This window comes from Haliotis cracherodii, unplaced genomic scaffold (assembly GCF_022045235.1).
Source record: "Haliotis cracherodii isolate W230 unplaced genomic scaffold, xgHalCrac1.p SCAF_1, whole genome shotgun sequence".
NCBI classification, from domain to species: domain Eukaryota; kingdom Metazoa; phylum Mollusca; class Gastropoda; order Lepetellida; family Haliotidae; genus Haliotis; species Haliotis cracherodii.
The window spans coordinates 74,167,936-74,193,835 of record NW_027266264.1 but is presented as its reverse complement, the minus strand read 5'-3'; the positions used below and the strand labels follow the sequence as shown (position 1 = coordinate 74,193,835).

Sequence of the window (25,900 nt, the reverse complement as noted above, 5' to 3'; positions counted from 1 at the left end):
GCGGCGTTAAACCCAACTCACTCACTCACTCACTCATTCCATGACCCTTCCCCTTACGTTTCCAAACGTGTTTCGTAAGGCATATCCTAATCATATACACAACACAACACATCACAACGCACAACTTAAAGATCACTGGTATTTTTCATTGATATCGATATGTTGGATTTCGTGTTATAAATAAAGGCCATGCATCGATAGATAGATAGATAGATAGATAGATCAGTCGTTACTCCCTTTTATGATATAAAGGTATGGTTGAAAGGTGCCCGAACAGTTCTTTTTTTAGGAAGAGCTAAACACGAACACGAATGATCTTTGACCCAAGTTGTGTCTGTAGGCGAAGGCCGCGCACACTTTTGGCAAAACCTCATCTATGTCTTCATGAAAGTTAAACACTTCGCATTTGTCACTCATTCAGTCAAAGTTAGACATATTATCTCATGATTCCAAAAGTTCAAACAACTTCCTAGTTGCCGTGTCAAAACGTCCAAAACTTTCAGTAGAATCGACGGTCATATGAACATGACCGATAGGCTTTCTGTACGTCAAAATATAACACGTACACATCACTGTCATTGCCCTTATCTTACCCATCATTAGACTAACCAGTCGTAACATCGTATGCTACGTATAATACACAGGGCCAATTAGACTTCTCCTTAAACCTCATATAGATGTGCATTATAAAAAAAACATGTTATGACGCGAGTATATCTATATTTAGAAAACAAGTCCCGGTAACCTTGAAGTAAATGTGAACAGTTTCCTTCAGGAAAATTTAGGTAAAAGAAAAACAATGCACATATATGGTGTGCATCTAAACTTGTACACATAATTACACACAGGATATATACTCTCCAAGAAAGATAGAGAACATCAGAAAATAACAAATGTTTGCAATAATGCAAAGTGATATCGAGAAATCTCTGCTAAATGCAGAGTCCATTGTACGATTTCGAGTATATCATAAGCATGTCATAAGCATACTAGGCAAGTCAATTGTTCACCTAAAACTAACACGTGCACACACAGCACAAGTAAAAATAGTGAATTGCATCGCACATACTTTTTGTCAATATAGCGTCAAATTTGGAAATGACCTCCACATGTCTACCATAAAACATGTTTAAAGATTCTCTGAGGCCTTGAATGTTGTAAACAACTTTTGAGCAAGAGTCGTATTACGTCCTGTGACATTTTCGCAGGAAATGCATGCTCGATTGCACCTACAAAGCTGTGAAATGTAGACGTAACGTGCAGGTAAAATAACCAATGGCATTACTCTTTGCAACGAGACTTACATTTTGTTACTTATTAATGCTCTGTTCACAGTGTATGTGCATCGTTTGTTTCTTTCATGGCATTGTGAATAGATGGTTCCAACGAAATACATTGTTATCTGAGTTTGAAATTGTACATAAACTTGAAAGAAAACGGGTAAAAATATCTGTGCTGTAATAACGGTAACACCCACTGTGCATGAAGATCGAGGTCATTGCATCACAGTTTTAGAATTTTGACAAATATTACAGAAAAGACGATTTTTCCAAAAACGTATAACTCCAATCCATATGTCTACAACTACGTATCTGGTTGTCTGGATTCGCAGCTGTTTGTTTGTGATATTGGTGTTCGACAGGGATATTGTCTCAGTCCTTCTTACTCTCCATGTTTATATATAAATTCGCGAAAGATATAGAGACTGAACAAAAGGACATTCTGGAATATCTGATACATGGTCACGATTGTATGACAGTATTTTACACATGCTATGCAAAATCTCTTCCGTTCAAATGTTTATTCCACTGAAACGAGAGCCAGACGATGATTTTGACGGAATAGGTCTCTGGTTCGGAATAGCCCGGGTTAACCTTTTCGAGGTTGCATGATTAGAAAAACACATTCCGTCTGTCATTTCCTGATCTGGTAGGCGACGCTCTGATTGGTCGTATGAAATGTGGTTCTGACGTGAGCCGTAATGGGATGTCCTCCGATCTTTGTATAGCGGTAGCGAGAACTAAGATCTGATTTAAATGAGATTGTGGTGTGACAAACCTAGAAACAAAATCGGGATTCGAACCAATCGTCATAGGTCTCTGGCGTGCCCAAGGGACTTAACCCTGCACAGCGAATTGCTACGTCTTAGACGATTGAGCGACCCATGCCCCCGTATCGCTGCAGAATGATTTGGTACACCATAATTGGCTGAATGTAATTCCATATTCATTAGCAATCGAATCCCAACGCCACCTTCTAGTAATGATCTCCCCCATAAAGATCCGGGTTAGTATTGCTCTTAATCAATCCATGCTTGCAGAAAGAGGCGTCAAGCGGGATACGGGTGGTCAGGCTCGTTGACGTGGTTGATGTATGTCATCGTTTCATTGATCGATGCTCATGATATCAATCACCGGATTGTCAAGTCCAGACTCGATTATTTACCGACATAAAACAAGAAACAAACAAACAAGAAAAACTTTTAAGAATTTTATGAGATTGGTACTTCCTGACACCACAAGTCATGATGTATTTGCAAAGAATTTCAATTAAGATACCAGAGTCTAATAGGCCCTTTGGAATATTTGATTAAGCTTTCAGTGAATATCTTATTTGCATCGTTATTTACTATTCAATAGCCAAATTAAAGGAAATCTTGTCGAGGCAGGGAATACTCATCATCGATGTTCATCCGGGAAGTACCGTTTAAATACTAATTTGCTTCGTTAAACGGGTTCATGTGCGTTCAATAGAAAACCAGAAAAACAGTCTGCTGTGGAATGACGTACACGAAATCACCATCTTAACGACAATTTTATTATTCTATATGTCAATATGTTCTGAAATTCTAAGCTGCAACATTGATGTTGACCTTGCAGAGAAAGTAGGAGACTTTGGACAAGGCCGGGTTTATTCAAGATCCGGTTCAATATGGCTTAAATTCCAGAAGCTTCAGTAAAATAGCCTCTTTTAACTTGACGTCTTTGGACACTTGCAACCGAGTCGACAAGACACGAAACTCTTCTTGTAGCATAAGGGATAGCCAGTGCAAGTACTTCTGTAGCCCGTTCTGTATTTGTATGACAAATGGATATGTCGTGGATGTTTTCTTCAATATATCACATTGGCCAAGTTGGAATTGATAATATACGGAACAACAAAAGTTCCTTTGACATTGAATAAGATTCAATGCAAAGTTATGTTTTTTACCAAATCTGAAACAATTTCGGTTTGCAACAGATAAAAGTCTCCTGTAAGTGTTCAAATGGTTTAATTTGCCAAACTGGCTTCAGAAAATGCGTAATAAAAACATGAACATGCCAAAATGTCAATTTACAAATCAGTAGCGTGTGTGTCCACTTCTGGTTGCGATGCAAGCAACACATCTTTGTCTCATGGAATGAACCAGGCGTCGCACAAAGTCCTATGGGATATCTGTCCATATCTGCTGGAGCATGTTTCGAAGTTCCTGGAGTGTCTGTGGAACACGTGGTTGACGTCGAAGGCGCCGATCCATCTCATCCCACATGTGCTCGATTGGTGAGAGATCAGGGGAGCGAGCCCGCCAGGGGATGACATTCACGTTGTTTTGTTGAAGAGAATCCTGAACAAGTCGAGCAATATGAGGCCGGGCGTTGTCATGTTGAAAGGTAATGCCTGGGCCATGACGAGGCAAAAACCGTTGAACAAAAGGGCCGATGATCTCGTCGCAGTAGCGCTGTCCATTGAGATTTCCCTCTACCATTATCAAACGGTTCCTCTGTCTTGCTGTAATCCCACCCCATACCATAACGCTGCCGCCCCCGAACCGATCTTCTTCCATGACACAATGATTGAGGTAACGTTCACCTCGACGTCGGTACACTCGAATCCGTCCATCGCTGTGGCTGAGGTGAAAACGAGACTCGTCAGTGAATAGAACTTGTCCCCACTGCATGGCCGTCTAGCGTAGACGCTGTCTGCACCACTGTAGACGTGCTTGACGGTGGTTGCCTGTCAAAATGGGACGTCTAGTGGGTCTTCTGGCAAAAATCCCTGCACATCTGAGGCGACGACGTAAGATATTCGTCGAAGGCCAGGGATGCTTCTTACAGTCACCGTTGCTGGCTGGAATCGATTTCGTAGGAGTGTTCGAATCCAGTTGTCTTGTCGATTTTAGGTTACGCGTGGCCTGCCACTCCGAGGATGGTCTCTGACTGCATTCGTCTGTTGCCAATGTTGCCATAAACACCAAATGGTGTTTCTGTGGACGTTAAATTGTCTTGCAACATCACGTTGACTCGATCCTGCTTCAAGCATACCAATGGCTCGCAGAAGCTCAATTTCGGACAGGCGTGGCATTTCGTAATGTTGAATAATTGCGTAATTTTGTTGTTTTTCTGAGTGGTTGTTGTCAGCACGATGCTTAACACTGCATATGGAATCCCGTTAACGCACATGTTTTTATACTCATTCTTGGGTAGTGAAATGCATGGGGCTTGCATAAAAGTCAACTTTTGCATGGAATGTATGCTTTTCTGTAGCAGTTGCGTTTTTGTGACTTGATTCCATACATGAACTACAATATTGAAAACCAAACTTTACTTGTTTGAAAAATACACTAAAATTAGGTGTCACAGGAACTTTTGTTGTTGAGTATATGTAACAATCGATTGCATGATTCAAAAGTGAATATTATTAATCACATGTGCAATTTAATAACACTTGATGAATGACAAGTGTTTTATATTATTTCTAACTGAGCTGATATACAGATGTGGAACACAAAAATTCAAGACCTGTTCAAGGCTTTCAACTTTTTAAAAGTCTTTTTAGTTGAGTTATTAGCTCTGGCTGTCAATATGTTTTTAAATCCTGTACACTATTTATTAGTCAAACGACCTAAAAAGCAGTATGAGCCGTATTAATAGTTTTAGTACATGTACATTTTCACTGTTATCTTGCATGATACAGTATTAAAGAAGTTGTTATCCATAAAAAATTGTGTCTATCTTGTCATCCGTCAACTTCTAAGTAATGCCTATCAAACAATTCATGTACATTTTGTAGAAATTCATGAATGTTTAAAGCTATTTTGGTGATTTTCAAGGCTTTTCAATGTTATCACTAAAAGAGAGAGAGAGATGAGGGGGGGGGGGGGGGGGGGTGGGGGGGGGGGGGGGGGAGGGAGGGGGGCTTAAAACACCTTATTGGTGCTCTAATGTACACAATGCACCACTGTGATGATATAGTACGCCACCGCAGTCGCCCGTGACGTGATGTCAGACAAGACACTTTCCTTGTTGTGGTTGTCTAGACGGTACACTAAAATGTATGTCAATTATGCTAAATTACCTTTACTTCGGTGATCATAACGTGACTTAATTTTGTTCTTTTATCTTCAAATTCCCGACGACAATAAATACACCAGTTTAAAACCATATTTAACAAAGCTTCCATGTAAAATTAGTATAATCAAATCTACAGGTAGCATACAATTTACCTCCATACTGAAAAGCAGTATGTGTAGCTTCATTCTATTCTACCTTGACAATGTGAAACGCGAACTATTTTATGTCAAATAATGAGTGAAGCAGAACAGGTGGATTCCAATGTTTTGAGCGGCTGTCGAATGTGGAAGTATCTCTCATAAACATCAAACAGCGGCGTGCCTTTATATGCTCTAGTTCTGCTGTTTGCAACGATGTAGTTTACTCGCATATATCAAATGTATAGAAAGTGTATACAACAGCGACTTTCGTGAACAAACATTAAGCGGTCACCCCTAACGAAATGAAGGTACATGCAGAGCTATTACCAATTCACACAACGTTTCAGCTTTCTAGGCCTTGCATATCTTGAGAATACACATGTGATGTAATTTCTTAAAAATAAAGATAGATTCACCATTCTGAACAAACATCTGATGTCTCCATTAGAAGGAACGATTACATTGTAGGGTATTTCAGTGAAGGATCCGAGTATGCATATGTCGTTAAACAACAGGTACAAACCAGTGCTTGTGTGTGGTGTGGCGTGGCGTGGCGTGGCGTGGCGTGGCGTGGCGTGCCGTGTTAACAATTTCCAAGTTATATCATGGCTTCAAATCGCGGTTGAAGAATCGGGTTGGTTTAACGCCTCACGCAGCAATATTCCAGCTTCATGAAGGCGGTCCGAAAATAAACGAGTCTGGACCAGACAATTCAGTGATTGACATCATGAGCATCGATCCACGCAAATGGGACCGATGACATGCATCAACCAAGTCAGCGAGTGTGTAAATTGAGATAGATTTTGATATAATACTCAATTTCGGAAGAAACACACACCCTAAAATATGAGATATTCGAAAACGAAAAGATATTTTACAAATAGTTTTCGAACATTTCTTACTTAAGAATGTGTTTATCTTTTGGAAATCAGCATAAATTACATAATTTATACAAATAGAAAAACACTCGTTTGTACGTTTGATCTGTATGTGCCATGACACATGATAGTGTACTGCCATTCATTCAAGTAACAGGGCTCCAACTGTAGTTCAAACCCCATATTCAGCTATGTGAGCATTAAAATCACGTTTGAGTGTGTGAGTTAGAAATAGAGCCTACTGGCCCACTTTAAAATACGAATCTTCAGTGTCCCCGATTTAAAATGTGATCTCTCAAATTTAAAAGTGGCCCGTGTACTGTTCAGTATCAAAAATAACATTCCATTGCCGATGGCCGCCATCGTATAGTTGGAATAGTGCTGAGTGTGGCGTTAAACAAGGATACGACTTAAATCAGGTTGGTACTTCACGACACTACAATTCCCTTAAAATAAATCATGATATATCTGCACATAATTAAAATTAAGGTACCAAAGCCTAATAGGCCATTTTGAATAATGGATTAAGCTTTTAGTGGAGATCTTTCATACTATTTGCATTGTTATTTACTATCCAACAGCCAAATTAGAGGCGACCTTGTCGCGACGGGTAATACCCGTCAGTGAACATGCACGTGTTGTTGTATACAGAAATTAGACAAACACACGATATAAACGTGACACTGCAGTTTTTTAATGGAAAACTAGAAAAACTATATGCTGTTAAACCATTAAAGATAAAAATATTGAGAAAAAAACACAAGTCTTCTACTTTGGGTGACAGTACTTGTTGGTAATAAATTGTTTCTCTGATGTGAACACTGTGGAATAACTTTCACAAAATCGTTGTCTGAACGACCATTTCATAATTATATATATAAATGTTTTTTGTTTTTTTTAATACTTTACTATGCTACAACTTTGATGTTGATCTTGTAGAGAATGTAAGTGACAGGGCAAGGCAGGGTGTATTCACGATCTGGTTCAGTATGGCTTTGATTCCAGAAGATTCAGTTCACCTTGGACACTTGCAACCGCGTCGACAAGACACGAACCTATTCTCGTAACTTTTGGTATAGCCAGTGCAAGTTCTTCTAGAGGCGGTTCTGTAGGATGAATAAATCAAAATGTATGAGATGTTTTCTACACGATTTTACATATTCCGAGTTGGAATTATGAACATATGAGGCGATCGATGGCATGATTCATAAGTGAATAGTATTAATCAAACGGGCAATTAAATAACACGTGATGAATTACTTAAATTTTTGCTAAGCTACACACATTCAGTTGAGACAATTACATTTGACTGTTTAATGCCGTAAAACGTATTTTAGTTATGTGACAAGGACCTGTAAACAATTGAGGACTTGACCAGGAAACCAGTGATCGTTATTGCGAACAACGTCCCACGCCGTCTGGGTAGTGGGACGATAACACGCAATCAAACGATACACCTGATTGGTCTATTCTAAACCGGAATTTGATGAAATGATTTCTAAGTGAACATTTTTTCAATCTCACCGGTATCTGGCACACCTTCCCCATCCCCAAAAGCCACAACCTGTGGTATATCTTTGAGAATACTTTGTATATTTCCATATTCTGCAATAAAAATGTCAATTCAATTCAAGTAATACCATACACACAAAATAATTAGCCTATAAGATGTTCCACTAGATTTATTTAAGGCCCATCCTCCCTTTGATGTGTGGTGGAGTGTCCACGGCTTTACAGGTGAAAGTTGCAGTTACATGTACCTGATTTTGTCATTTGGGACTACAAAACAAGTTCGAAGAAATCGAAAATTAGAATTCGACTGATCAGAGATCAAATAATGACAAAGGATTGAAGGAATTCAGCTTAACTGAACAGACAATTATTTCGGTATAACAGAGTTCGACACAACAAAACTAAATAACCAACAGTGGCCTTATGGTTCTTTCCTCGAGACACGCTCCGTTATTTTGCACTCAACACAGTGGCAGTCCCAGACTGAAAGGAAATACGATATTGTATTGGAGGGTTCATGTGTGAAATTTGTGGACATGTTTCATGAACACAAAAAGCTCCAATTAATGCAAATGATGCTAGTAACATGATCGAGTCAGTTCAAAGCCAACTGTATCACAAATCACATACAATTCAAACGTGAGCATAATGAAAGAAGGTGTACCCTTCAACAAATGTATGTCCTTTCTTCAGCCCCTCTCGAAATCCACGCCCAAGCGCCCTCCGTAAGGTCAAGGTAGTTTGTTGCTATGTTAATGACACATATGCTATCAATATTTCAATCACGTGTGTAGTTATATTCCATAACCCTTCACCTTAAGTATCCAAACATGTTTCGTTACGCATATCCTAAACATATATACTACACAACACAACACACAACAACCCAAACCGTAAGGATATTGATTTTCATTGAGATTTATATCTTGGCTTTCGGGTTATGAATAAACGCAATGCATTGATAAATAGATCAGCCGTCCAGTAACATTGACCTAATCTTACCCATCGTAAGACTAACGGCATCCATATTAAAACCAAACAAAACATTCATATCATGAAACTTTACACCCAATACATTATGAAGTCAGAATATGATTAATAAACCCTACATGAAACTTGATAATCTACGCGCATAATATGGTATATATAATCAGTTTTGGATGATTCATAAACAACGTAATATTAAAATATATCCAGCATACAAGATAAAGTGTAAATAGACTGTATATATTTTACGAAAAGAATACTTTGATATTTTTGTTCGGTATTATCAAATGATACATTTATCAGCATGAACTTCATTATTTAGACCAGACACACTTACTGGTACATTTGAAAACCTGTTTTACTAACTCTTTTTCTTTTAGAAGATTTGGTGTATGAAAGGTTTGGTAGCCAGTGGTTTCATGATCAGTGTCAAAGAAAGAATATATACAAAAAGTTGAAAGAAGACAAGCTAAATTTATTCTTGTCACTCTGAACTGAAGCGTAACAAAATCTATCTACAGACCCAGATTGCAACCTTAATTCCTTTTATTAATTTACTGACATGGTTTCTATTGTCAATCTGAAATCAAACAAATAATTAATTAATGTCCTGCTATGACTAAAAAGGAACAGCAAACTTTTATTTGGCTTTCAATTTGATGTCACAATGGACACATCACATATTTTAACCTCTTTACAGTGATTGATATTGATGGTTAGTTTATGTTTTATTTTGCCTCATTCCATCAACATTATTTGTACCGTTATATCTATTTTATCTTGGTTTATTACCAACTGAAGTTGATTCCTTTTCATCTTTTGTTATTTTTTCTGACCCATATCCGATCAATACATTTTCATTCTTCTCAGGATAATTGTGTTAGTAGCCTCATTTTGGTATACAATTCCCTATCATCATATAGGTGAAGTGAAATGGGGTGTAAAGTCGCGTCCAAGATTATTGCACTTATATAGCGACGTGCATGTACGTGTGTGTGTTTGTGTAGCTGCTTGTACTAGTCCGGACTGATGCCGATTTTATAGTGCTAGCTCACTGCGATACCATGCCGCAGTGTAACATGAATACCCCACTCAGACACAGTATACTGACTCCGAGGGTAACAACAAGTACCATCTTTTAACGGACAACGGACCTTCCGCTCACACGAGTTATTTTTGTGAACTAATTCAATTTACATCGTAATATGTTTGGATAGAAATCGTGTCTTATGTTCAATCCTACAACAACATTTTTCAATATGGCCGTCGGGGCAGCCATATCAAAAATCGGATTCGCACTTCTTGAAAAAATTGATGTGTCATCATTGGGGGGAATCAGCATACGAATTTCAACTTCATTGGCTGAGTGGTTTCTGCGTTTATGATGTTTAGATAATGAGAAAGTGCAGTTAGAGAGCATTTAGTACCATAGTCAATGTGTAAATGTCAAATAAAGGCCAACTTGAAAATGTCGCAAAAAACAGATGATATACATGTAGATGACTCCCACTTTTAACTACACATACGCCGAATTGCATTACATTTTGAAAAACACTTTGTGAGTAATGCTCATATGAAGTTTCAGCTTGCGGTATGATCAAAGTCCCAAGTTCAAGTCAAAGTTAATTAACATGCGCCCTTTGTCGAAATCTTTATAGATCACAGTTAACCAATCAGTGTTTATGCAAAATTGCGTAAAACAAATATTGCTTCCAGCCTCAAAGTTTATTTAACTGTCCTTGCAGACGGTAGCCCAGTCTCTGGTCACGCTCAGTTGCGTTGCGTATCATTCGGGTACTCACGGGGGAAAAAACAATAACAAAGGCAACAACCAGTACGGGGAATTGCGTTAGATCAGTGCCCCTTTAAAGAGGTAGCGCAACCTTCATATGACAATAATGCACAAGAACGTTATTAGATATTCTCGGAGTGAATAACTTAACGTGTGGTGTACGTTACCTCATGTGACTTTGGCATGTCACGCTCTAAATGTTCGGTTGAAATATAAACGTTTACATCAGTGGTAAGGGCATCCATGTCATCCCCTTACAAAGAAGGAAGATGATTTTGCAGTTTTTTTATTGTGTCGGGTTGACAAAGCTCGCCGTCAGTATATACCGAAGCACACAAAACTGTGAAATAACAAGGTCCGTCACACCACAAGTATATATGATGTGTATCACATTGTTTCTTTTGCCAATCTAGAGTCTCACTTATTGCACGTAACTACCCGGCAAGAATAAGCCAGCCAGATTCATGGGAGACTAAAACCAGTCTTAAAATGTGAACATTAGTCACATATTATAGGATGTGTAGTAATCAGTGAATCCGCCCATATTGAAGAATCTGAACCTTTTTTCGAAAAGTACGAGTCATAACGAGATATCATATTATAGAAATAAGATCTCCAAGTGCCAAACATGCTCAAATAAAGTGTACATCATGGAAACGTCTAGTTCAATACAAATTGAAATATCAAACCATAGTGTTGTCCCTGTTATCACAACAGTAGTATTGGCAATGGTATGGACAAGTATATAATATTTGGCTATAACGTACTAATTTTAAAAACTTATCATTCTATGTCATCTAACTTTTGGCGGTGCTAAATTAAATTCAAGGTGTTTAGTTAACATTAAGCATGCTGAATTGTTTTAGCATAAGGCGTTGTAAAGAGGGTTGACGATTTCAAACAGTCGCTGTATCATAAAGCCACTTGAAGAAATATTTCACGAATCTATTTCTGGTAGAAAACTACACATTTCTACATAAAAAATAACCTGATGATTTCAATCATACCAAGGATAGGTCCAAAGCGAACACAAAATGTATAAATTTTCTTGAACTTACCTGAATTACGTTATTGCAGATGGTTTGGGTTTCATGCTATGAACCTTTTTAAATCGTTGTATTTGTGCAAATTGTTTTCAATAATCATATCTCCGATATCTTTATTTTAACTGAGTATTAATTCGATATTTTTGTATCGGCAAATAACAGCATGATGGTAAATTATGAACCATGTCAGTAAAGTTATTATCCAAACGTTAAACAGAAAAAACCTTTAATTTTCGAGGTCATCATCTCAGTTGCAGAAATACAAACATTCGGGTTCGGGTTAATCATCGGGTGTCATGTTATAAAATTTGCACGAGACAATTAATGACTTATAGATATTCACCAATCCTAATATCTTTAATAAAACTTAAATAAGAAAAAACAGATATCACCACACATCAGATAGTCCTCTTCTATTAAAGATCTCCCCGTAAAGATAAGGGTCAAATTGCTCTTCGGCAACTCATACTTGTTATGAGGTGGTCAGGCTCGCTGACTTGGTTGATGCATGTCATCCTACTTGCGTGGATCGATGCTCATGATTTCAACCACTGGATTGTCTGTTCTAGACTCGATTATTTACAGACCTCTGTCATATAGCTGGAATATTGCTGAGTGCGGCGTTAGACAACAAACAACATTAAAGAACTGAATTATATGAGGTTGGTACTTCATGACACAAAAATCCGCGGATTGATACATTTGCATGTAATTACAATTAAGGTGTCAAAGCCTAATAGGTCATTTTGAATATTGGATTAAGCTTTTAGTACAGATTATTTTCATTGTTATTTACTATCCAATAGCCAAATTAGAGGCGACCTTGTCGAGACGGGTAATCCAGGAAGCACCGTGTAAATACTGATTTAGAAAATAGACAAAAACACGATAAGAACGTGACTCCGCAGTATTTTAATAGAAAACTAGAAAAATAATATGCTGTTTAAACACTAAAGACAAAAATATTGACATGACATGTCTTCTACTTTGGGTGACTGTACATGTAGGTAATAAATTGTATCATTGTCTGAACGACAATTTTATAAATATATGTATAATTTTTCTAAAATTCTTTTCTGCGCTACAACTGTGATGTTGGTGACAGGACAAGGCGGAGTTTATTCACGATCTGGTTCAATATGGCTTTGATTCCAGAAGCTTCAGTTAAACCATTTGACACCTGCAACCGGGTCGACAAGACACGAACCTATCCTCGTAACCAGTGGTATAGCCAGTGCAAGTACCCCTCTTATAGCCGGTTCTGCAGGATAAATAGACGAAAATGAATTAGATGTTTTCTACACGATTTCACATATTCAAAGTTCGAATTGATAACATGTGATGCAATCGATCGCATGATTCATAAGTGAATATATTAATCACACGTGCAATTAAATAACACGTGATGAATGACTGATATTATAGCTAAGCTACACGCATTCAGTTGGAATAATTACATTTGATTGTTTAACGCTGTCTTACATGTACGTATTTCAGCAATGTGACGACGGCCTGTAAACAAGTGAAACTTGACCAGGCAAACCAGTGCTGGTTATTGCGAACAGCGTCTTACGATGTCTGGGTAGTGGGTCGATAACACGCTATCAACTGAGACACCTGATCTATCACTATATCCATTTAGTTGCCACTTACGACATGCATAGTCTTCTTTTGATCTATTCTAACCCGGAAGTTGATGAAATGATTTCAAAGTGAACAATTTTACAATCTCACCGGTATCTGGTACACCTTTCCAATCTCCAAAATCCACAACCTGTGGTGTATCTTTGACGATAGGTTGTTGATGTGTATATACTGCAATAAAAATGTCAAGTCTTTGTAAATGAACACATTTCAAGTAATAATTTACACACAAAATAATTAGTCTATTCGATGTTCCACTGAACTTATTTAAGGCCCATCCTGCCTTTGATGTGAGGTGGAGTGTCCACGGCTTTACAGGTGAAAGTTGCAGTTACATGTTCCTGATTTTGTCACTTGGAAATACAAAACAAGTTCGAGGAAATCGAAAATTCGAAACTGATTAGAGAACAAATAATGACAAAGGATTGAAGGAATTCAGCTGAATTGAACAGACAACTAATTCGGCATAACAGAGTTAGACACAACAAAAATGAATAAATAATCAACCATGGCCTTACGGTTTCCTGACCGAGACATGCTTCATTATTTTGCACTTGTCACAGGGGCAGTCCCCGACTGAAAGGAAATAAGATACTGTTCACGTATGCACACCCAAAGGAACACAACGAAACACAGACAAATCAACATATGCGCAATCGCACAAACTTCATTAAAAAATAGGTTTTCACCCCTCTTGAAATACAGCAGCCTGTCACAAAACCCTGCATCAATTCTAGATATGTTCATGTTTTATGAGATTCTATTAATTCAAACATATAGCGAATTGTGTCGTGAGTGTCACGATATCTGAGGAAACACACATATTTCTGGCATATCAGATTTTAGCAGTCAAACAGCCATGCAGGGTTCATGTGTGAAATTTGTGGACATGTTTCATGAACACAAAAAGTTCAAAACCAACTGTATCACAAATCACTTACAATTCAAACGTGAGCATAATGAAAGAAGGTGAAACCCTCAACAAATGTTTGTCCTTTCTTCAGCCCCTCTCTAAATCCACGTCCAAGCGCTCCCCGTAACGTCGAGGCAGTTTGTTGCCATGTAAATAACACATATGCTATCAATATTTCAATCACAAACCTTGTGTAGTTTTATTCAAAGACCCTTCCCCTTAAGTTTCCAAACTTGTTTCGTTACGCATATGCTAATCATATACACAATACAAGAAAACAAAACACAACACAACACAACACAACATACAACTTTAGGGTCACTGGTATTTTTCATTGATATTGATATCTTGGATTTGAATATATGCAATGTATCGAGAAATAGATCAGTCGTTAATTTTTACAGGATATAAAAATATGGCTGAAAGGTGCCAAAGTATCTATTTTTAGGAAGAGTCTTTGACCCAAGATGTGTATCGTAGAGTCTGTCGGTAAAGGCAGCACACACTTTTGGCAAAACCTCTTCTTTTTCACGAAAGGTAAACACTTCGCATTTGTAGCTCATTTTAGTCAAATGAATGCATGTTATCTCATCATCACAAAAGTTAAAACACTGATAGTTTTTTCATAATTATCGTGTCAAAAGGTCCAAAACTTTAAAATCGACGGTCAAATGAACGTGTCCGATAGGCTTTTTACGTCAAAGAATAACATGTCCACATCAGTGTCATTGCCCTTATCCAGCATTAGACTAACGACATTGATGTTAAGAAACATTCATTTCATGAAACTTTACACTAAATACCTCATGAATTCAGAATATGATTAATAAACTTTACTGACTCTGAATTGGCGATGCCTGTCTTACCGAATGACTCCACCAGTCCAAGACAGATGAGGACCACGCACAGTTTCAGTACAGCTGCCATGGTTGTGTTTGCCTCCGTGGTCAACACCCGACTGATGTATGTGAAGGCCGCCTCAAATGTTTAACCAGTCGTAACATGGTTGGTAATTGTAACCAATTGTAACATTGTATGGTACACATGGCCATTTAGACTTCTCCTTACACCTCAATGTACACCTCCTATAGACCTGCATTATAAATAAACATTTTATGGCGCGAATATATCTATATTTAGAAAACGAGTTCTGGTAACCTTGAAGTAAATGTGAACAGTTTTTTTCAGGAGAATTTGAGTAAAGAAAACAATGCACATTTATGGTGTGCATCTAAACTTGTACACATAATTACACACTTGATATATACTCTCCAAGAAAGATAGAGAACATTAGAAAATAAAAAATGTTTGCAGAAATGCAAAGAGATATGGAGAAATCTCTGCTAAATGCTGAGTCCATTGTACGATTTCGAGAATACCATAAGCATGTCATAAGCATAGGCAAGTCAATTGTTCACCTTAAACAAACACGTGACCACACATACGGTGTAAGTCAAAATAGTAAATTGCATCGCTCATTCTGTTTGTCAATATAGGGTCAAATTTAGAAATGACTTCCACATGTCTACCATAAAACATGTTTAAAGCTTCACTTGTGGCCTTGAATGTTGTAAACAACTTTTGAGCAAGAGTCGTATGACGTTTTATGACATTGTCGTTGGAAATGTATGTTCGATTGCACCTCTAAAGCTGTGGAATGTAGACGTAACGTGCAGGTAAAATAACCAATGACATTACTCTTTGCAACGAGACTTACATTTTTGTGCTTATAAACGTTCTGTTAGCATTGTGAATAGATGGTTTCAACGAAATACATTTTCATCTGAATTTGAAATTGTACATAAACTTGGACTTTGAAAGAAAAAGTGTGAAAATATATGTGCTGTCATAACGGTAACACACACTGTGCGTGAAGATCGAGGTCAATGCACCACAGTTTTATAATTTTGACAATATTAGAGAAACGACGATGTTTCCAGAAACGTATAACTCCAATCCATATGTCTACAACTACGCATCTGGTTGTGCTAAATTTAACAATTCTGATTCACAGCTGTTTGTGATCTTGGTGTTCGACAGGGATATTTCCTCAGTCCTTTTTACTCTCTATGTTTATAAATGAATTCGCGAAAGAAATAGAGAGTTCATGTGAACTTCATTCAGACATTACTCCTACTACAGATCTTATATTTGGTTTACAGAAACGAATTGACATTCTGGAAAAATATTATTTTAAGTACCATTTGACTGTGAATTAAGATAAAACCATGGTGGTTGAAGTAAAAAGGTGGAATGTTATCAAAGTACGAGAGATGGTATTACCGTAGTGAGAAGTATAAGTATATAAACGTCCTTCACAAGATGTAGTCACTAGACCATCTGGAAATATTCTAAGTGATTGGATCCGTTATGTTTTTTTCAAGAGTTTCTAGAACTGTTTTTGTTCAGATGCTGATGACGATAATAATGTACTCTGTTTATCAAAACATGGTATTCGTATTTCAGGTGAATCATAATTGCTTCAACTGTTTTCTCTGTTCTATAAATGTCAATATCATGTCTAAAATCTCTGTGGCTCCTTAATGTTCCGTATTTACTTAGTTTCAAATATTATCCGTAACCCACCATAGTGGTTGTTTATGCTTTGTGCTAAATTGATATTTCTTGAAGATTTTAACAAAGTCCCCCCCTGGTGTTCGATACAGATGGACGATTCACTGGTTGATTTATGAATCAATCAGTGTCATATATAATCACATTTGCCTTGAAATAATAAATGAAAATTCCTTGAGAATACAACACTGTTTTCTTCTGTAGTTTTTCTATAGCAAATGTCAGACCTATTGATTAGTCTCATCATAACAACCATATCAAATAGCTGCTTGGGACTGATTTTATGGGAGAGTGGGAAGTAACATAACATTGTCCTTAGCACATCGAGGTATGTCGAAGTTATCTGCAGGGTAGTCTTCATTATCTGTATGGATAAACTCAATATTTTCGGACGGTTATAGATAATAATAATCATCATGTTCATGATTGTTTCAATTTATTATGATAAGCCATCAATACCATCCAAATCCATCAAGTGGTATGTTGGCGAATTGTCCGAAGAAATATACATGAAGAGTAAAATAGTAATGTTCTTAAAACTAAAGACACTGGTCCGAAAGTGCAGTGCAATACAGTCTTCTGATTTTCCTCGACATCGCAGCTTGACAATAGTAATGAAAACACCAACTGGATTAAGGAAACACTACGCTTATCCAGGGAAATGACCCGTAGATGCGTTCGGCACTTACTTTTTGCACCCTTTTTGTTCCGTACTTACACCCTTTGTATAGAAGTATTGGACACGTGGTCTTGTTCAGTTTACACAGCATGCTAACCAGCCCATATTCAAGATATCCTTGCTTGAGTGTTAAGTTGTATGTAATTTTATTCATACAAACAGTCAACGGATTTGCTATGCGTGTCGTTATACAATATCTTTGAGGTCTGTCCACGTTTTGTTGCCATATCTGACATCTCATTTTAGTTGCAAAACCTTGCAACATTCTGACAGCTTTCCAAGAGTTAAATGGAAATCTGACCCGTACACTACGACCGAAGTTGTATATGATCAGGTGCACTTCAGATTGCACTACAATTTATCCAGGTTTATTGTCAGATAGGTTGACTCTCCACAAATCTATGCCAGTTGTGCCAGGTGCCAGTACAGTAGACTGATTATGTACACTGATTACTCTTTGGCGCTGAGGGTATGATTTGCCCCTAATCCTTGTCCATTATTTCCTCGTGATGTCATGTGTAGTTATGTAAATGAGGAATGATCTGAAATATGACCACTTGCTTTCACCTGAAGTTGCCATTTGCTTGGATGCCCGTTGGGATTTCGGTTCAAAATGGGTCCTCAGCAACCTTTGCTTGTGTCCCAATCGGGAGTCCGGGTTACAGTAGATCCTCCTCAGCAACATAGGTTGGTCTCCCCGTCGGAATTCCGGGTTACAATAGGTCCTCAGCAACATATGCTGGTCTCCCCGTCGGGAGTCCGGTTTACAATAGGTCTTCAGCAACATATGCTGGTCTCCCAGTCGGGAGCCCGGGTTACAATAGGTCCTCAGCAACCTGTGCTGGTCTCCCAGTCGGGAGTCCGGGTAACAATAGGTCCTCAGCAACATATGTTGGTCCCATACATATCCCTCATTCTGTTAATCTTTATTCTCATTAAAACCTACGTAATCGTAGACAGTCCATCTGTACCTATTTTTCGGGACAACTACGTATGCATAAAACCTACGCACAGGACGTCACAGGTTATGCCATTCAATCTCGCCACTACTTTGCCCCTTATTCACTGTTGTTCGTGCTCCTCCTTCCTCTCCCGCTGGAAACGTAATTCATCTTGTTTAACGCTGCATTCGGCATTCGGCATGTCGGCACGAAGCAATGTAAGTGTTAGACAATTTTACATGAGCACGGATGTGGTGCTGACAAACCTACAATCACTATGAGGCTATATTTAGACTAGAGAAACGTGATCAAAACACATTTTACCTTTATAAACCCAACCGTCATACTAAACCAAAAGGACGATAATTCGTCTGTCCATATTGACTCCAGGATAAACATGGTCTCAAGTACCACTTTGAATGTTAGTCTGTCAAAATCCCTTTTCAACTAAACTAATATGCCTTAACATACCTTAAAAAAGCGCCGGTGTTTGGTTCGGTAAATATGTAAAGTTTTCTATTTTTAAATCTAAAACATCTTCTTTTATGTTCCTGCAGCAAACATTACTTTGTCGTCCATGTCACCCACCACCATCACATCCATTAGCTACTGTGGAATCCCAAATACCTTTTTGTGTAACTTTCAGGGTTGCCTTGAGTAGTTCAGGCACTCAAGCCAGATAGGTTATGAAAGTATTATGATTAATTATTACTCGTAGTAGATATTAGTACGTGTTTCCTAATGGAGTAAAAGTGTCGTTGTTAAATAAACCCGAAACCCGTCGACATAATTAAATGTATTTTGATCCATTAAATCGAGCTAGGGAATGATTGTGTCAAATTCGTATTGTCGAATATGACAAGCTGTGTCATTGCCATGCAAACAGTTGATATTCCTGTGAAGACATTACCATCGTTTTGTAGTTGATTCACTCATGGATATTTTATATGCAACATATTTCAAACCTTACTTCAAGTCTGCGCCAATGCTCATTTCGACATGTAACATGGGACACTAAACGTTGTCAACCGATCTCGAGGGGTGTACAGTGCGATGTACATGTACCCTGTTTGTGAGCCTATAGCTATAGTACATCACACCATATACCCCGAGGAATCGGTTGACAACGAATTTATCTCACCGACATTCATACAGACCCGTAATATTTGCCCGAAGTTTCATTTAGTGAAACGCTTTGATTCAGCCATTTTGACAGCTAGCAGACGACGCAAACGAACTGAGTTACTTCCCTTTATCTAATACATTCGGTTCATTTCAGTGCAACGAAACTTATGCGAGATAAGCAAGTTACCTCGGGTGTGTTACGATTAATTTTTCAGTCGGGTACATGAACGGGCTACATGAGCGGGAGACATGGAAAATAATTGCCCGCTCCTAAACCAATCAGAGGCTAGTATTTTAATGCAGTGTGAGATAGAAAGCCTGCCTCTGTTAACACGCTCCTTCTTCACGAATAATTATACTCCTTTGTATTTTACAGTAAAATTGGCCTAAGCGAGTTCAGAACACAGCGGACAAAAAAATCAGTTACACGTGACTTCCTGGTCTATTTCTGGTGAGAAGATTTGATGAAAAGAAACTTCTGACTTCAATGGAGAAAAGAACTTATCAAAATCAGAGCATGCTTTAACACACTGTGACTCACACAAACTTCTTCCTGGTCGCCGTAAGTTCGTTTCGGTGGGATAGTCTTCAAGGAGTGATTATAGTGTTGGTTCGCCGCGCTCAAGTTCGCGGGTTGGATTCGCGGATACGGCAGATTTGATTTACATCTTTCCTAATGGGTACGAAACAGCTACTTCGTGGACCATAACAAAGGAACATCAGCATATTAGGAATGAGCGAGTGAGTCAGTGAGTGAGTTAATATTTTACATCGCATCGTTGATATTACAGCCATATCGCGATGAGAACAAGTTAGTTATTCTACCTATTGACAAAGGACAGTAAAACAAGAATGTAAATATCACAGTTTAGGTAGAAAACAAACCAGATCAAAATTAAAACAATTAATGTTTCAATAGATAAGACAATATAATTTAAACCAGAATGTAGACCATTAGCAACCTAAGCTAGACAACCTTACTAAGCATATTAGGGATGATTAGTACGATATCTTGACGAATTTCCGTTCTCATAGATTTACTGGTCTTCACCTGTATTTGGTTGGCAATACATACAATCGTGCTTCGTGCGTCTGTTTGTATGTACACAATCGCTGTGAGACCTGTAGGACGTGTTGCTTTTTATGCTTGTTAACTAGGACACACAACTCTGGTATTGTACCAGATCATGAGGAGTAAAAGCTACATGTACGTTCTTAAATCTAAGACATTACGCTGCGAGCCTCCAAATTCCGCTTAATATCGAAACTCCTCCAACGTGGTGTACTATTTAAGTCATGAAAGTCTGTTTAACCTGACAGGAGATCTCTGAGGCCTGTATGTTTCTCGCAAACTAAAAGTTACATAAAAGTCGGACATTAATAACCTCTACCTCATACCTTCTTATCTAATACAATTGAACTTTGACTTCAAACCCGATATTCAGTATGTGAGAATTAAAATCGCGTTTGAGTGTGTGAGTTAGAAATAGAGACTACTGGCCCACTTTAAAATTTTAAACTTCAGTGTCCCCGATTTAAAATGTGATTTCTCAAATTTAAAAGTGGCCTTTGTACGGTGCAGCATAAAAAAATAACATTCCATTGCCAATGGCCGCCGTCATATAGTTGGAATAGTGCTGAGTATGGCGTTAAACAAGGAACCGACTTAAATCAGGTTGGTACTTCACGACACTGCAATCCCCGTAAAATAAATCATGATATATTTGCATACAATTACAATTAAGGTACCAAAGCCTAATAGGCCATTTTGAATATTGGATTAAGCTTTTAGTGAAGATCTTACAGATTATTGAATTGTTCTTTACTATCCAATAGCCAAATTAGAGGCGATCTTGTAATACCAATTATCGATATAAATACTGATTTGGTGCGTTGTATGGGAACATGCACCTGTTGTATGTAGAAATTATACAAACACACGATATGAACACTGCATTTTTTAATAGGAAACTAGAAAAAAACAATATGCTGTATAATATACAATATATGTAAAAATGTTTTCTAAAACTCTATACTGCACTACAACTTTGATGTTGATCTTGTAGAGAATGTTGATGACAGGACAAGGCAGGGTGCATTCACGATCTGGTTCGGTATGGCTTTGATTCCAGAAGATTGGGTTAAACCTATTTGAATATGTCCAGAAGCTTCAGTGAAAGTTTCCATTTTTGTCATATATGCCACGTGAACCGTGACACGTGCAACCGCGTCGACAAGACACGACATTCTTGTAGCCAATGGTATAGCCAGTGCAAGTTCTCCTGTAGACGGTTCTGTAGGATAAATAAATGAAAATGATTAAGATGTTTTCCACACTATTTCACCTGTGCCAAGTTGAAATTAATAACATGTGATGCAATCGATCGCATGATTCATAAGTGAATATTATTAATCACACGTGCAATTAAATAACACGTGACGAATGACTTATATTATATCTGAGCTACACTCATTCACTTGGGATAATTACATTTGATTGTTTAACGTCGATTTACGTATTTCAGAAATGTGACTACGGCCTGTAAACCTTTTGAGACTTAACCAGGCAAACCGGTGATCGTTATTGTGAACAACGTCCAATGCCGTCTGGGAAGCGGTGCGACAATACGCAATCAACTGAGAAACCCGATCCACCACTATTATAAGGGTAACGCTATTTTTCAGGGCATTATCATTTGCAGAAGTCCGAGGTCTTCTTCAAATGATAATGCCCTCAACAATAGGGTAACCGTTATTATAGCTAAAATGGATGGAATTTATTATCATATTAAAAGAAGCAACAATATTGGTTTTGAGACATTTACTACAATCAACACGCATGTCACTGACCCACTTTTACAAATATGGAAACGTCATAGAACAAACCAGATGACGTCACCTATCCCTATCCTATGATGTCACCTGACAACGGCCGTGATAATGGACCGCCGTCAAGCAATATGACGGCATTATCAAATTACAGTGGCCCGCTCATTTTTGCGGGCGGTTTAATGATAATTCTATCCATTTTGGCTATAAATCCATTTAGTCGCCTCTTACGACAAGCATAGATTGCTATGGATCTATTCTAAACCGGAATTTGATGAAATAATTTCTCAGTGAACATTTTTACAATCTCACCGGTATCTGGTACACCTTCCCCATCCCCAAAATCCACAACATGTGGTGTATCTTTGACGATACGTTGTTGATGTGTATATACTGCAACACAAATTTCAAGTTATTATAAATGTACACATTTCAAGTAATAACATACACACAAAATGATTATCCCAAAAGATGAATATATTTAAGGTCCATCGCCCCTTTGATGTGAGATGGAGTGTTCACTACTTTTCAAGTTAAATTTGCAGTTACTTCTACTTGATATTGTCATTTGGGACTACAAAACAAGTTCGAGGAAATCGAGAATTAGAAAAATCTAATTCGACTGATCAGCGATCAAATAATGACAAACGAGTGAAGGTTTTCAGCTGAACTGGACATACAAATAAATTGACATAACAGAGTTCGACACAACAAAAATAAATAAATAATCATCAGTGGCCTTACGGTTTCTTGAACGAGACACGGTTCATTTTTTTGCACTTGTCACAGCAGTCCCGGGCTGAAAGGAAATAAGATACTGTACACGTATGCACACCCACAGAAACACAACAAAACACAGTCACACAAACATTCGCGCAGGCGCGCTCACTTCACTAAGAATTACAGCAGCGTGACGCAACACCATGCATCAATTCTAGATATATTCATGTTTTATGAGATTCTATTAATTCAAACATTAAGCGACTTGTGTCGTGGGCGTCACTATATCTGAGGAAACACATACATTTCTGGCATATCAGAGCAGATTTTAGCAGTAAAAGGGTTCTTGAGTGAAATTTGTGGATATGTTTCATGAAAACAAAAGGCTCCAATTAATGGAATTGATGCTTAGTAACATGATCGAGTCAGTTCAAAACCAACTGTATCACAAATCACTTACAATTCAAACGTGAGCATAATGAAAGAAAGTGAAAGCCCACAACATTTATATGTCCTTTCTTCAGCCCCTCTCGAAATCCAAGTCCAAGCGCTCTCCGTAACGTCGAGGTAGTTTGTTGCTATGTTAATCATGCTATCAATATTTAAATCACAAAACTTGCGTAGCTTTATTCCATGACCCTTCCCCTTACGTTTCCAACGTAACGCATACCCTAATCATATACACAACACAACACACAACTTAAAGGTCACTGGTAGTTTTCATTGATATTGATATCTTGGCTTGTGGGTTATGAATAAACGCAATGCATCGATAAATAGATCAGTCGTTACTCCCTTTTAGGATATAAAAGCATGGCTGGAAGGTGCCCAAATAGTTCTTTTTAGGAAGAGGTTGAACACGAACACGAACGATCTTTCACCCAAGTTGTGTCTCGTAGGATATGTAGGTAAAGGCAGCGCACATTTATCGCAAAACCTTTTCTTTTTCATGAAAGTTAAATACTTCGCATTTGTCGATCATTTTAGTCAATTTTATGCGTTTTATCTCATCATTCCAAAAGTCCAAACAACTGTTATCTTATTCATATTTATCGTGTCAAAATGTCCAAAATTTTCAGTAAAATCGACGGTCATATAAACATGTTCGATAGGCTTTCTGTACGTCAAAATATAACATGTCCACATCAGTGTCATTGCCCTTTTCTTACCCATCATTAGACTAACGGCATCGATATTAAAAACAACAACATTCATGTCATGAAACTTTACACTCAATTCCTCATGAATTTAGAATATGATTAATAAACCCTACTGACTCTAAATGGACTAAGTCTTTCTTACGGATTGACTCCACCAGTCCAAGACAGATGAGGACCACACACAGTTTCAGTACAGCTGCCATGGTTGTTTTGCCTCCGTGGTCAACACCAGACTGATGTATGTGGAGGCCGCCTCAAACGTTTAACCAGTTGTAACACCCGTTAGCTATGTAAAGTAAACATGGCCAATTAGACCGCTCCTTACACCTCGTATAGACCTGTATTATAAATAAACATATTATGGCGCGAGTATATCTATATTTAGAAAACAAGTCCTGGTAACCTTGAAGTAAATGTGAACAGTTTCTTTCAGGAATATCTGATCAAAAGAAAAACAATGAATCGCAAGCACATATATGGCTTGCATCTAAAATTGTACACATAATTACTGGATATATACTCTCCTAAAAAGATAGAGAACATTACAAAATAACATATGTTTGCAAAGAGATGTGGAGAAATCTCTGCTAAATGCAGAGTCCATTTAACAATTTCGAGTATATCATACGCAAGTCAATTGTTCACCTAAAACACGTGAACACATGGTGCAAGTTAAAATAGTGAATTGCATCGCACATACGTTTTCTCAATATAGCGTCAAATTTGGATATGACCTCCACATGTCTACCATAAAACATTTTAAAAGTTTCACTGAGGCCTAAAATGTTGTAACCCTGATCAAACAACTTTTGAGCAAGAGTCGTATGACGTTTTTTGACATCGTGTAGGAAATGCATGCTCGATTGTACCTAAAAAGCCATGAAATGTAGACGTAACGTGCAGGTAAAATAACCAATGACATTACTCTTTGCAACGAGACATTTTTAACTTATAAACGTTCTGTTAACAGTATGTGTGCATCGTTTGTTTCTTTAATGCAATGTGAATAGATAGTTTCAACGGAATACATTTTTATCTGAGTTTGAAACTGTACAAGGGGCGGTCGGGTAGCCTTGTGGTTAAAGCGTTCGCTCGTCACGCCGAAGACCCGGGTTCGATTCCTGACATGGGTACAATGTGTGAAGCCCATTTCTGGTGTCCCCCGCCGTGATATTGCTGGAACATTGCTAAATGCGGCATAAAACCATACTCACTCACTTGAAATTGTACAAAACCTTGGACATTGAAAGAATACAGGGAAAATATTTGTGCTGTCATAACGGTAACACCCACCATGTGTGAAGATTGAGGCCATAGCATCAGTTTTAGAATTTTGACAAAATTACAGAAAAGACGAATTTTCCAAAACGTATAACTCCAACCAATATGTCTAAAAATACGTATCTGCTTGTGCTTAATTCAACAATTCTGATTCACAGCTGTTTGTTTGTGATATTGGCGTTCGACAAGGATATTGCCTCAGTCCTTTTTACTCTTCATGTTTATATATGAATTCGCGAAAGAAATAGAGAGTTCATGTGAATGCGGAAATTTAACTTCATCCAGACATTAGTAGATTGTGTTAAGACATCTTAAGACCAGAAAACCAAACATCTATTGTTTACAGGAT

General features: G+C 37.8%; 1 protein-coding gene and 1 long non-coding RNA gene across 3 annotated transcripts; both read right to left on the bottom strand.

Moving 5' to 3' along the window:
- Positions 1-12,613: 12,613 nt before the first annotated feature.
- Positions 12,614-15,196, bottom strand: LOC139468574 (uncharacterized). Its single transcript, XR_011653695.1, has 4 exons — positions 15,109-15,196; positions 13,848-13,905; positions 13,420-13,500; positions 12,614-12,946 (listed from the first exon to the last, which is right to left on the bottom strand). It is a non-coding gene; the product is annotated as an uncharacterized lncRNA (long non-coding RNA).
- Positions 15,197-21,506: 6,310 nt separating this feature from the next.
- LOC139468562 (uncharacterized) lies at positions 21,507-24,537 on the bottom strand. 2 transcript variants are annotated; one of them, XM_071250629.1, is made up of 4 exons: positions 24,413-24,537; positions 23,135-23,189; positions 22,703-22,783; positions 21,639-21,855 (listed from the first exon to the last, which is right to left on the bottom strand). In XM_071250629.1, the coding sequence occupies exons 1-4, from the start codon at positions 24,471-24,473 to the stop codon at positions 21,732-21,734; spliced, it is 321 nt and encodes a 106-aa protein (XP_071106730.1). In that variant the 5' UTR covers positions 24,474-24,537; the 3' UTR covers positions 21,639-21,731. The 2 variants fall into 2 exon arrangements, with proteins under 2 accessions (XP_071106721.1, XP_071106730.1); XM_071250620.1 differs by lacking the exon at positions 23,135-23,189 and having other exon boundaries at positions 21,507-21,855.
- Positions 24,538-25,900: the final 1,363 nt, after the last annotated feature.